This window comes from Pocillopora verrucosa, chromosome 6 (assembly GCF_036669915.1).
Source record: "Pocillopora verrucosa isolate sample1 chromosome 6, ASM3666991v2, whole genome shotgun sequence".
NCBI classification, from domain to species: domain Eukaryota; kingdom Metazoa; phylum Cnidaria; class Anthozoa; order Scleractinia; family Pocilloporidae; genus Pocillopora; species Pocillopora verrucosa.
The window spans coordinates 5,932,424-5,947,204 of NC_089317.1; the positions used below are offsets into that span (position 1 = coordinate 5,932,424).

The following is a 14,781-nucleotide window of genomic DNA, read 5'->3' on the forward strand; positions in this document are numbered from 1 at the left end:
ATGGTGAGTGTCTTGAAATCGCAACTAAGTTTATTTTAAAACAACAACAAACCGAGATGTAAAATGTCAGCCATTTAGCTAAGCACATGGTTGTCTTCGCTCTGCGCATGTTCTAGTGTTGCTTAGCAACAATAAAATAGGTCCGCACAATATCGACACAGTGAGAGAAAAAAACACACCTGCTCCCATACTATGAATCATTCGAATAGTTAATTTGTTATATGCACACTTCCTGTTTTCGCCTTCCTGTTTACTTGACATAGGCATATCATGATTCTCTGTATTTGCAGCAATGAGCACGTTTCTTGAAGGCAAAATCACAACACTAATGATCTTCATGAACTGCAAGATTTTTCAAAAATAAAAAGAAAGAATTACATGCAATTTTTAAACCACTGAATATCTTTTTCGTTTAATGCGTTATCTTAGGGTGTAATTCAGGTGTTATTCCTCCAGTTTGCTACCACGGATGGTTTTTGGTAAAGCACATCAGAAATATCATATAAATAACTGAGGGTCTTGATGAGATATTTCCAGAAATGCATGCAGTAACGAAAATGGCGAAAATTCATCAAAATCGTCAAATCCCCCAAGCTGATTTCGCCTTGACAAATTTGACTAAAAATTTACCAAAATCCATGAACATTCATACGGTTTGACGAAACTTCGTCAAATTATCCATTTCCGTTACCAAGTGCACTCTGGACACGAGTAGAGTCTTGATAGGGTTAACTTTTAACCGTGAAACATCAAAAAATTTAGCCATTAAGCAAAAGAACTGACAAATTTTAACCACTATACGTAGATTATTTTTAACCGCAAAGTTACGTTAGCTGTAAAAGCCATCGCCCCATTGAGATCCATTTATCTGGAATCTTCATTTACACATTTAAAGATGAATAACTTTATCTGCTCTAACAATTTGAATTTTGGATGGCTCTCAAACATTACGTCGAATTTTCTTCTTCATCGTGAGTAAGTTATCCTTAACCTTAGCTTTGTGCAAGGTGTAATAAGCTTTAATTTGCAGTCATAATGTTGTGCGCCAAAGCTGTCACTCAACGAGTGTTTCAATTAGGCTCCCACGAATTTAATTATCTTGATACGTGCTTGAAATGCTATAGATAAATGATTTACAACTGTTAATTTCCCAGCACGCACAACTGAATAAAAATATTCAGTCTGTTGTTTCTGATTAGGAACGAATATGGGTAAGTCCAAGGAAAAAAATATAATGGAAGAACAGAATACCTGAGTGCCGCCTTCATGAAAGAGAAAAAGTGGGAAATACAGTAATGGAATTGACTTCTATTTGCCTACTAATAGTTAGAAGAAAAACAAAAGACGAGGCCAAACTAAAATGCTAAATAAAAATTACTAATTCAAAACTGTTTGAAAGGTAGGCATGACAAAACTGATCACTCCAGATCGCTGCCATATTGGCTTGCATAAAAAGAATATCAACTATTGAAAATATCTTGCTTGCATCAATATTGATTCATGTTCCCTCAGCAAGATTTCGTAGAGACGATGTTACCCCTTATGTATTTCTGACAATTAACTCCTGCAGAAGTTCAGTAAATAATTCATGAAGAGAAAGGTATAAATTTGTCAGCTGCCACTTAATAAATTTATGTATTTACAGCAAATCGGTGTAAACACGAGGCATTATGTTATTACCATAGGCGTGCTTCTCTGAATGAAAGTTCTCGAAGAGCGTATCGCAATGGACCTCGTCGTTCTGAACATCATAAGCATTCTGGCCTTGACGTTCTTTCCAACAAAAACTAAAGGTAAAAACTTTTTTGTTTTTATTTCACACATCCTCCTCAACTGAATCATGATTTAAGGTCGATTCTGTGTTCTTATTTAGTTCATAACATAGATAATAGATTTTTCAATAGCTCGAAGGTGCTGCAAAACCCAATTTTGCACGCCATTAAAGGTTAGTGGAGGAAATTTCTCCTCAGAAATCATGCAACAAAACAATTGTGTCATACTTCAGGTGTGCGTTAGTCGTGTTATGAAACACTTTGGAAAGTTAAGAAAGCATTCAAGAACCAAGAGTTGCATTTGTCTTCACCTTGAGGAACTCTTGCACATCTTTTGAGCTCTCCAAATCTCTTGCGTCTCAATAACCGCCTGCTGGCGCATGAAACAATTGTTAATTGCCAAGACTGTTCTAATTTTGCACTTTTTCTGTCGATCATCACAAATAGGTCAAGCAAAGACTATTGACGCACTTGGTAAAGGCATAGAGAGAAATGCTCACACTGGTGTCGCTTTCGCCAGATTTAAAGCGCACAAACTGTCCTATCTGAACATAACAGCACTTGGAGCAGATTATGTCCACAGCAGTAGAGATTGTGGACTTACCTGTATCAACACACCCTCGTGCTTTTCCTTCAACCTGGCTGCCGTTGTTGATATGAACAGTAAAATCCTATGTGAACTGCTTCCCTCGGACATCTACAACAACTCGGACAAACTGGTTGCCAATCGTCTTTTTCATCATTTCAGCATCTGGGTAAGAATTTATATTTCATACATTTTTAGAGAATCGATGATGGTTTTCTTAAAGATGTAGGAAGTTTAAGTCGTGTTTGCTCAGTAATTACTTATAGGGAATATGGAAACAAAACGTCGAAGTCAGCGTAAAACGTTTGTGCAACATGTGATCAGGTTTTAGCACCAAGACTCTTATACTGTATTAGCAAACATCCAGCTGGCTAAGAAAGTGGTGGTTAGCTTTCTCTGATGCTTTGATATGCTTTGTTTTATTTTTTTGCTTGACTCTACCTTTTTTTCCTGACTTAATCAATTGGGGCAAATGGGTAAATTGGGAATCGTTGTGTTGTGATAACTCTTGAACCTCCTTTACGGCGTTTGTTTTGGAGTTTTCTAATTTTATATAATGTGACGAATGAGAGCAAAATTACCTGGTTTTAAACGGATCAGTTATGAACAAGTTGGTTATTAAACGGTGATATTTCTTGGCTATCTTATCACAGACTACTTCATAAAAAGCAGCGGCAATCTTTGAGAATTACATTCGTGACCAACGTGTATGAGGCAGCTAAATTTCACGACCAATACAATAAATTTTGAAGAACCTGAGCTTTAATTAAAAAAAAAAGAATCTTCCTGACTAAAACGGGATTTATCGAGAGAAAATTCCGAGATAGCATGTACCATGCAAGTGAAAAGCACTTTTCGAGCGCGCTGATGGCCTAGTCCGGACGTAACGTAATTTGCAATGATTTTTCTCCTACGAGCAGCACAATATACAAAATCGTGCATCAAGGGTTAAATTTCCGACCATGTTTCTTTACATTGAGAGAAAAAAATCATTTTTTATTTACTGTGTGATATATGATAAAACAATTATTCACCTCAGTGTTGATGAAAGTGTGAATATTTGCCACGCCGCTTCGCGGCTCAGTAAATATCCACCACTAGTCACCTCAGCTTTGGTTAATAACCGTTAACTATTTTGAATCTTATCGTATGTCAAGGTAGCATGCGCTACCATCTAGAGCTTCTTCGCTTTCCTAATTTTTTTGTCTTTAGTCTCCGTGCTTAAACAAGCCCTGTCAAAACAAAGGCACCTGCCGTTCAAATTACGTGAGCAACAGTTACGTGTGTGTTTGCACAGAAGGATACACAGGAAGTAACTGCGAAGCAGGTAGGCAACGATTTGTAATCATCATTCATCATTCCTTCTTTCAAAGTTTTTTCTTTAACTTTCTAGCATCTAATGGTACATGACATCGCCCTGACATCATACTAGAGCCCTCTCTAAGAATTATTCGAACACCTAATTCAGTTTGTACACAAGCGAAAATCGGAGCTGCCAGTACAAAATGAAGGGAAATGAGGTTATAACGGAAGCCAAAGGTTTCAAATGTATCAAGGGCCATTCGCATTACCAACTATATGCAGGAAATACAAATGTTTATTTTCCCTTGGCATCTTTAATTTAAAAAAAAAAACAAAACAAAAAAAAGACAGACAATCTTCCAAGTTAAAACTTGTCATACGTTTTAAATATTCACGCTTCCTGAATCAATGAAAAAAAGAGTATGCCATGAAATTTTCAGTCACTGTGACACGACTTAAAGGTTGACATCAATTAGAAATATAGAGGAAAATTATAGCTTTTAGAGAAGATAAAACCGAAAACTTAGGACTAATTCGAAAACAAAATGTAAAATATTGAAACAAAATATTGAGAAACGTGAAAGTTTTCGAGATACAGAAAAACGGCCAGCCTCGCTCAACAGACTGAAGCCAAGCAGATGCACGTATTAAGCATGGGACAATACACAGGAAACGCGGAACTACTATATGTACAAATCTTGTGCTTAAGTGTCCATTGCTCCTAACGATGAGTAATGATTTTCAATGTTGCTAGAAGAGATACATTCGAGCTAGAAATTCATTGGCACGAGAGCAAAAATAAAACAAACTTGCTTTATTCTAGAGGGGAACGGCATTAAGTGACCTTGTTTTATAAGTCCAAAAGGTGAAAAACATCAACAACAATAAGAATAAACAAAAAATCAAGCCTTTATTTTTAAGAATAACTGAGTGTATCAAAATCAATAATGCTTGCCTTTACTTCATTTTAAATAATCAGTTTGCAAAATAATTCTGACTGTTTAAAAGCTACTTTATCAAGCAGCCGAGTTGCCCCTTTTGTGCTCGCTCAATACAAAACAAAAATTATCACCATGGAATGGCAAGGACTTAGTAGCTCTGAAAATACGCTAGCCGTAATATCGCTAAGCCGGTGGATTCTCTAATGTGCACCAAAACTTAATCGACAGTGGTTTAGCATCGTCTGTGATATGATCGACACGATATTCGTAACAACAATTAATAAAACGACTCTAACAGAGCTTGATCATTGCGTGACACGTTGACTCAAGCGGTGTTGTCCCTATTCTTATCAACAACGGCAAATTGGCGAATCATATTGCGACATCAATTCCAATTGTTGTAAAAGATACCTTTTTTGGTTCAAATAGATATTGATGACTGCGCGAACCGTCCTTGCCGTAACAATGGAACCTGCTATGATCATATTGGTGGCTTCAAATGCGCATGTCCGAAAGGTTTTGATGGGCTCCAATGTGAAATAGGTAAGTTACGTTGAGCTGTCTATAACCAAAGTTTCCACGCATCGTTGAGGTTCAAAGGCAGTATTAGTGCCTGCTCACGCTTGGTTTAGGCTTTTTGTGACTCTCTTCTTGCTCAAAGGATTTTCCTTCCCGCTGTAAAAATTACAGCTTGACGTGGGGGTAAACATTGTATGAAGGGCCATAGCAGGGATGTACGGCTTATTCAAACTTACTAAACTACTGATAATCTATAGAACTGGCCTAATATGCAGCGTATCATTGTACATTTAGAAGTATATTGTTAGTGGTATTCTTGTTATTATTTTTGCTGATGATTTGTATATTTAAAGTGAATAAATAAATAAATGAATATAGAACGAGGACTCAATAACTCTCTTGCCCTTTATTATCTTTGTTTTGGCCAACTGACATTTTTCAAACAAGCACAAACCTATACAAGATAAGCTCATTACAGGAAATAGATACTAATTGAAGGCCCCTGAATATATCTTTTGCCACTAAATCGCAAGCATAACTTGGATCAAAGAGACAATAGATTTGGGTTTGTACACCGCTAATGCAACAAATTATGTTCTTATAACAACTATTATTTAAATTCATATTTCTATGACAGTCCCTAAAGTGGAAGTCGTTCGCTCCTGTGACAAATTACCTGTCTGGCAACTCCATAACGGGGATGTTATCATCGAGTCGAATCAGACTGGTACAAAGTACCAAAACAATTTGGACTGCCATTGGATTGTGTCTTCAAATACAAGAATAGAACTTGTCTTTATGATTTTCGAAACGGAATATGTGCACGATGTTGTGCAAGTTTATGACGGTGAATCATCCTCTGCCCCTCTGATTGGTGGATTTAATGGATCATCTCTTCCTTCCCCAGTAACAAGTTCGTCCAGCAAACTTTTCCTTCGGTTTACAACCGATCATTCAGTAACTAAATCTGGATTTCGCGCACGTTTCCGAGGTATGATGCCTACTTATATTAATGCATGTTTCGTAAATCATAAGAAAATCAGTAGACATAACATTTCAAAATACTTCCAAATGAAAACAAATGATTTTCCTTTTTGATTTTTAAAATTGTCCGAAAAACTAAGAGAAAATTACTATGATGACTTTTGACATCTTATTATGAACGTTTTGTAGAGGAAAAGTGGGCAAGGAACACTCATGATGGTGTTCATATGTATTGAACTTCAGGCAGTTTCCCCTTCAGCCATTGGCTTTCTTCAGTTTGAGACTTCCGGTTTCTCCCATAACTGTTTGCAAGGAAAGAATTCTCCCTTATAGTCTTAAGCACTTCCTCTTAATAACGTCCTCGACCTATTAAAGTCTTTCTTTTTTCATTTATTCTTAAAATTCTTGGAAGATAAAGACTTGGATGCAATCCAACGCAGTCCCAGATAATTTTCAACAGATCCTAGATCGAGCAATTGAATAATTGATGAACATTTCAATCAAATCATAAATCAGTTGATATCGAGTCCTCTTTTCTCTCAAAGTTTTGACAGATGGTGCATTGCGTATAGCTGGTAATAATCCATACACTGGAAGGATAGAGGTCTTTTTTAATGATCACTGGGGCACAATTTGTGACAATGGGTGGAACATCGACGCTGGCCGAGTGGCCTGTAAGCAACTTGGCTTCGACAGGGTTTCCCAAGTCTTTAGCGGCGCCAGTCATGGCCAAGGAACCGGTCCAGTATGGATAAATGCGTTGAATTGCTTTGGAAATGAGTCGTCAATTTCCAGTTGTGGACACAATGGTTGGGGTAACCATGAAAACTGCACTCATAATCAAGATGCCAGTGTAACTTGTTCGCATGACTCTCTTCCAATTCGTTTGGCGGATGGTGGAGCGAGCTACGGTCGTGTTGAAGTGTTTGACGGTGGGCTCTGGGGAACAATTTGCGATGATACATGGGATATAAATGATGCAAATGTGGCTTGTAAGCAGCTTGGCTTCACTGGAGCTTCCTCTGCAAGCACTAGTGCAGCACATGGTCAGGGATCAGGTCCTATATGGAGAGATCACATGAACTGCGTTGGATCAGAGAGCTCGTTATTCGAGTGTCCATTCACCCAGGAAGGATTTAACCACTGCCATCACGGCGAAGACTCAGGCGTGGTTTGTTACTGATAGACGCGAAACTTGACATTGTTTAACGCACCTTTGCTTGAACACGAACTCGGAACAGACATTAGCACCCAGCGTTCAGTTAATTTACACAAGAAAGTTTCCTAACCAAGTCTCATCACATAAATTGGTATATAGTAGCACTGTTTTCTTTTTGAGCCCGTCAATTTTAGACTAAATTTTTTCCAAGCTGTGACTTGAAAATATAGTGAAAGATAGTTATTAATTAGCTTCTGTTTCCATGTTGTGCCTCTAAAGCAACTCTTTAAAACCATAAATTCCCAAGAGCTGCCATTGAATAGTGCAGCCGTAATTTTATGTAAATGACATTTTTATTGATTATTGTTACGGTTGGTTTTGCCTTGTTTTTTCATGTTCAGTTTTTTCTCAGTGTTTTCTCCATTTACACAAAGTGAAAATAGTATTATGCATCGTGTTGAATCCTTTTGATGATAACCATTAAATCGTTTATTCCGGTTTAGAATGAATAAAGAATAAAAGCAGTACCTTTAAACTGTTGTAGCGTCCATCAATATAAATGTGCAAATTTTGTTACAACCCGAGATAAAAAAAAAAAAAAAGGAAAACGGTTCTCCACATTGTTGCCAGATAGGCCGAAAAAAAGCAAATACGCTGAATTTCGTTGTTCAAGTTCCCGTATTACCGCCCGTATTACAGATATAACCTTGTCGCTAAATTAGATGCACTCACTTGCCTAGTAAAATAGGTGGGCATGTCTTTATGAGGATTTGTTATTGTTTGTATCTAACGCACCTGTTATGTCTAAACCAAGGGAGACAAGATCAATTTACCAATAAAAGCATGATTTCAGTGGGCTTGTTTTCGGGAGTTTACCGGCAGTCGAATCTATAATCGCATGTTGACAAAGCATTCTTTTTTTTTAGGTCTGCATCTTGCCCAAAAAAGAAAAAGTCCCATCAAAAGTAATATTCATAAACAAAAGGCTATAAATGAAAAAATGAAATAAAGTCTGCGTTATAAGAAATATGAAAGAAATAACTTAAGAGCTAATGTCAGCATGCATCAAACAAACAGCGGCTAGTCACCCAAATTTATTTTCCTTCCTCTTTCATATTTTGTAGCCCAATATGTTCTAATAATTGTGGTGTAGTTTTTTTGTAAAAATTTATTTTAGTTTTCAAGAAATAATTTTTTTCGTTCGACCGCTCAAATATGCAAATTTTCACCGTGAAAATTACACGAGTTGTGTGACCTCATGTAACGAATGTATCAGACCTACGGTAATTTTGTTAACATAATCCTTTGTTTTATCATCTAAACTTAATCCCCTGTCGTTGTTGAAGCTGGAAAAGAAATATTTATTTTTTGGTGAATATTTTTGTCCGACATACTTTTCCTATGTCGAAAAGTAGCATCAAAACAAAGACAGTTTTAACAATGACCGATATGACACAATCTACTGAACTTCAAGCTTTTATAAGACAAAAGGATGTTTATTAAGTTACTGTAAAAATTTCCTTGTGTATTTGTGTTGTCCTATCTTGAGACGAACTCAAAGTCCGGCAAAATTTACTTGATAGCGATTATGAAATATACATGGTGCGCCTACTTGTCGCCACCGTTAACTGGCATAAATCACTACAATTTGCAAAAAACTCTAACATAACACTCTTACCTTGTTTATTTATGATTTTATCAGCTGTTTTGATGATCACGTTAATTATGCTCTACCACATTCTAGCCAGATTTGGGTTCCAGTTTATATATCTTCTCTAACTTATTATATCTGTTGCGTGACAAGCGTGACACAGAAATTTAAAGACGAATCAATCTCCGAAATACCAAGAGATGGGTTTTTTTTTCCTCTTTGCATGACATCTAAAAAAACCTTTCAGGAATTACTGCATTCAGAAAACTAAAATGTCCAGATCCATCAATGATTCCTTTGCCGGCTGAAGTCAGAGTATGATTACAATGGTCAATTTGATTGACAAGTTACATACTGATTTAGCTAACTGATCTGTTTTATAAGCGTCTCATCTTACATGCTAACATGGAGATTTGCTATTTAATTAAATCGTTCGCTGGTGGAACTTGTGGGTTTAGTTATCGAGAAGACCAAGTCGTTCCCTTGCGTGATTGTTAAAAAGACACTTCAAGTCACTGCGGAGTTGCAAGTTTTCAGATCCAGGAAATGAAGTTGATCTTGTTTTGCCGCGTGCCGGTGTCACAGCGGATTTGGACCCCCCGCGGATTTGGACCCCCTTCGCAGATTTGGACCCCCCTACCAAACTTTCCTTTTAAGCATCCTTTGTATCATATTTGGTAAATAATTCTATTTGCAAGCTTTTTTGTCGACGTTCTTTTCAATTACAACACAACATTTTCTCAATGAAGGTAAAAAAAAAAAACAACAACATTCATTTCGTTCCAATTCTATCGCATTCATTATAGCGAGTCGAACAGTATACGCAAGAATTAGATGTGAACAAACTACTGCATTCGAACTATTGAAATTGTTGCAATAAATCTTTGCTTCTTCTGATGCGAATCAACATTGGTACGAAACGTCATAACAATAGTGGCGACTATTGCGTCCAGTCACAAAAATAACTCAGTCTAATTTTCTAAAATAATAACATTAAACAGTTTTTGAACAAGAACGAAGAAACTACTCGAATTACAAGTCTTTCATAAAGCCTATAATAAGTAAAAATGTTTCTATTCTGAATTATTGGAACTCTCAGCTTATTTTCAGATGCAAATCAACTTCAATGTCAACGTCTTAACAAAAGTGGAGACTATTACATCGAACTCAATCTTATTTTCTAATTTTAACAATTATTAACTGTTGAAGGATCCGAAATAACACCTTAACAATTACGAAGACGTCTAGAGTCTGGCAATTTGCAGACAATACAAAGCCACTCGTCCTCCGAGGCAGTCTTAAATCCCTCGCACTGTACCATGTCGTCCTAACACTCGGGCATTGAACAATGACAAAATAAATTAGTGTCACAAGTTTGTTTCTTATTGAATCTAACGGTGTTCGACTATCGCGGAAAAGGTTAAAAAACGACCTCTCTCCAGACATTAAACTAAATTCTTGTCCATTTTCCCTTGGTCAAAAGAGACATTCGACCGGATGCCAGTTCGTATGCATTAACGATACGCATGTTTTGAATTGAAAACATACTTTAGTACGTTATGGAACGTTAAGTATCATCCATTTTTATTAGAACATTAAGGATGATGTTTTCACTCAGTTTTGTTAAGGGGCCCAAATCCCCGGAGGGGGGTCCAAATCCGCTAGCGGATTAGGACCGGGGGGTCCATATCCGCTTGCGGATCTGGACCGGGGGGTCCATATCCGCTAGCGGATTTGGACCAGGGGGTCCAAATCTAGTGGGGTCCAAATCCGCTGGGACACCGGCATCTTCGAGACGCCAAAAGATATCGATGATTTTACAAATTGCCCCACTCACAGATCAAATCTCGGTGTTGGGTGGAATCGTGGTCTTAATAGCAGATGTAGGGTGCCAAAAGAAATGTCCGGCCATGGTAAAGGTAGGGTTAAGTCGATTCCAAAAGCTGATAGGGGAATTGGCAACACAGATAGTACTCAAGATGCCTGGAAAATTCGTGCAATCTGGCTTCGGTAAGTAGGCTACTTACCACCGTGAGCAAAATTACGTGTGAAGTCAGAGTTAAGTTTCGATCGGGAATTGGTCAATAGGCTACCAAAAATTCAGACAGAGCCTGAGTTTTCTGAACTAATGTCTGAACACTTTGTTGGCTTTCCGCCGTCTGGGGGGACGCGTAATTATGCACACGGTGGTAAAGGGCCCTTCCGCACTAGCAACTAGACGCTGACAAAACATGTTTCTCTTCGCCAAAATCACATCAGAATTTGTCCTTGCTAAATGTCAAGTGTGCTGCACGTATTAGCACCCCCTGGGGACCCCTTTACATAAGAGGGCTGGGGTGCACGCCCGGAATTTCAAAAACGGCCGCTATAAAATTATAAAAGGTGCTTAAGTCTTATCCGTGTGGGAGTGGCAACAATTAGCCTGTAAAAACGAGTGTTTATATCCTTTTCTGTCTTTTTCAATGCTTCCCTCGCTCCTACAGAGGATTCATACAAATGTGAGAGCCGTGCCGCGTTTACATTGTACAGGTAGGAAAGGTCGTCCAGAATGAGTGTTTCGTTCTATAATGAAAACCCCAATAAACTCACTCAGAAATGACTCATTTCGGATAAATTTTACGCTGGTTATTATGTGTCAACCGGTATGAACTCTTTCTTGTACAAAACTCATTCGGATATCATGTAAAAGGCCCCTAAAAGTTTTTATTCCCAGAGCATCACGCTTTGCTCGCCTGTCTGAATACTAAAAATTTCAGTAGCTTTGAAGCAACGACCGATTTTAACTGCTTCGCTGCCGCTGAAACAACGATTAGTGAAGGAAGAACATATTTTAATATTTTCAATTCAACGTGAACAAAAATCTTTATAAATGGTAAATATTCACTTGTGTCGGTATCAATTATTGCGTGACTAGCTTATGATATAAATGAGGGAGGGGAAAACACAACGCAAAACCTGAGCTCCTGTCAAAAAGTAATACCCAGGCGTAATATAATAATATAAACGGCTTATAAAATCATAAATAAACAAGGTAAGAGTGTTACGTTAGACTTTTTTACAACTTGTAGTGATTTATTCCAATTGACGGTGGCGACAAGTAGGCGCACCATGTACATTTCATAATCGCTATCAAGTAAATTTTGCTGGACTTTGAGTTCGTCTCAAGATAGAACGACACAAATACACAAGGAAAATTTTACAGTAACTTTATAACCATCCTTTGGTCTTTTAAAAGCTTAAAGTTCAGTAGATTGTGTCATATCGGTCATTGTTAAAACTGTCTTTGTTTTGATGCTACTTTTCGACATAGGAAAAGTATGTCAGACAAAAATATTCACCAAAAAATAAATATTTCTTTTCCAGCTTCAATAACGACAGGGGATTAAGTTTAGATGATAAAACAAAGGATTATGTTCACAGAAATACCGTAGGTCCAGTACATTCGTTACATGAGGTCACACAACTCGTGTAATATTCACGGTGAAAATTTGCATATTTGAGCGGTCGAACGAAAAAAGTCATTTCTCGAAAACTGAAATATATTTTCACAAAAAAACTACACCACAATTATAAGAACATATTGGGCTACAAAATATGAAAGTAGGAGAGAAAACGAATTTTGGGCAACTTGCCACAATATTTCAGATTTGTTCGATGGATGCTGACATCCTCTCTTATGGCAATTCATTAAATTACACGCAGTTTACTTGGGCCAGCTTTCTTTCGCAATTCGTCAAGCCTAACTTATGGCCCTTATAATCATAATCATACCAACCAAAGTTCCTAAAGATTTTTGTACGACAAAGAGATGTTTGTAAAATTCAGATGTATTTTGAACATGAAACTAAATTCAATTTTCCATGAAAGAAACGCTTGCTTATCGAAAGGCATTCTCGATTCAAGGTACAACTTGCAATTGACTCAATGATTGCAAGAGGCTGCGCCCATTATAGAAAAAAAAATATGATTTTTTATGTATTGTAAGTCACTACCACCTATCAATTGTCGTCGCTGATCGAAGTAGAATGAGGCCTCTCTGTGAGCTGACGGTATTGATTGCTTTCTTACTTTTAAATGTGACTCTCGCCCAGACAACGAATGGCTTCTTTGAAACCGTATTGTACTTAGGAACTTAAGTGTTATCATAAGTTCTGACCATGAACAGGTCATTATGATCAAAAGAATTTCTCTGCTGCTTTATTAATAGCCTCGTGTTAAATATATGAGCGATTAACACTCCTTTAAAGTAGATCGGTCATACTAGTGGTTTGTGGGTTGATTTTTATTTTAAAATGTAACACTTTTTCAATGGCATTTACACTTGGCACAAGGACATTGACAGAAAAACATGACCTGCAAAAACGCCAACAATAAAGGTTTATTCCCTGTCAAATACTAGCAGGCGACAACTCATCAAGGAAATATTTGCGATCGTCCTTTAGAGTAGAGAAGGTTTCATGGCAATGAGACAATACAGCTTTAAAATTCTTAAGAAGAACACCTTCTAAAATGATATTACTTCTAAGCTGACTTACATTTTTATATTGTCACTAACGACTCTTTCTAGCAAAACTTTACCAACCGTGAATGTAAACAGGTAAGAAAAAGGTTAAAGGTATGTGTCACCTTAGTACCTTGCGGGGAGGCATGGTTCAACGTTGTGAATATTACATGTCCATGAAAGCTAATGAAAATCAGTTATCAGAAGGGTGAGAGAATCCACCGGCGAAAACCAGTTTTCGCAAGTTCGTCGATTGCATCACCTGTCATGGGACAGCAACTATGTAAAATATCGTAACGTGGCAGTAATATATATTTCATCTGTCAGTTCGATATTTTAACTCTGAAGCAAAAAAAACTGCAAAATGCATAGATTCTGCCAATCGAGATAGACGATGGCTAAACAAAAACACATTTAAAAAGTCTTGCTAAAGAGGATTTTCAACATTCTGAAAACCTGTGGGGATTATTTTTTTGCAAAGAATTTAAATTTAAAAAATACATAATTTGTAAGACGAATCTGATCGCTCAAACACAAGCACCTTAGTTAACATTACACGTTTGCCTTCAATCAAAAAATGTACGACTATTACGTATTATCGTCACCATAGTCCTGATATACATGTACAAGTTATTTCAAACAAAGCCTATTAATAACCTCTCTCTGATAAGTGCCCTACTCTTCAACAATTTCCTGCTCAATCAAAAATAGGGAACAGACCACATCCTATTTGAGTTAAAAAAGAAAATTCGTGCCAGCAACTACTAAACTTGTCAATGAATTTGTTTTGGCTATTTTTTTACTTATAAGTTACTTATCGCTAACTCGGGCAAAGGACCATTGGACGATAATAAAAAGAATGATACAACTGTATTATTGACAACTGTAGAATTGACATATAACTTATCACTTGGCAGATGCAGTGTCAGGTTACTGTTGTAACCTTCAAATCTACAATGGCAAGGAAGGAAGCAATGTAGAGAAAGGCTTGGCAAGCAGAGTTGTAAAAGATCTCATGGAAAATTATCAGGGGCAAGGACATCATCTTCATGTATACGACTTTTACACCTCTCCTCAACTATTCCAAGATCTTTTGGAGGCTGGAACCCTTGCATGTGGGACAGTAAGAAGCAACAGAAAGGGTTTTCCTGCAGCGGTCCGAGACAATGTTGATCAGAATGACTCATTATTTTAAAAAGCAGACATGACAGGGAGGTTCGCGACAGCAGTACACTGGAAAGACAAAAGAGATGTTTTTGCACTGACTACAATCTATGGTAATGCTGTTGGTGATGACAGTCCTCATAAAGCGGAGCTGATCTGTGAATACAACAAATACACGGGTGGCATTGACCACAATGATCAG

At 37.3% G+C, this 14,781-nt stretch overlaps 1 protein-coding gene across 1 annotated transcript; it reads left to right on the forward strand.

Annotated features, from left to right (window-relative positions):
- The first annotated feature begins 1,659 nt into the window (after positions 1-1,659).
- Positions 1,660-7,888, forward strand: LOC131787828 (uncharacterized). The gene is made up of 6 exons (XM_059104891.2): positions 1,660-1,793; positions 2,220-2,527; positions 3,571-3,685; positions 5,031-5,144; positions 5,758-6,111; positions 6,650-7,888. The coding sequence occupies exons 1-6, from the start codon at positions 1,700-1,702 to the stop codon at positions 7,285-7,287; spliced, it is 1,623 nt and encodes a 540-aa protein (XP_058960874.2). The 5' UTR covers positions 1,660-1,699; the 3' UTR covers positions 7,288-7,888.
- The last annotated feature ends 6,893 nt before the right edge of the window (positions 7,889-14,781 follow it).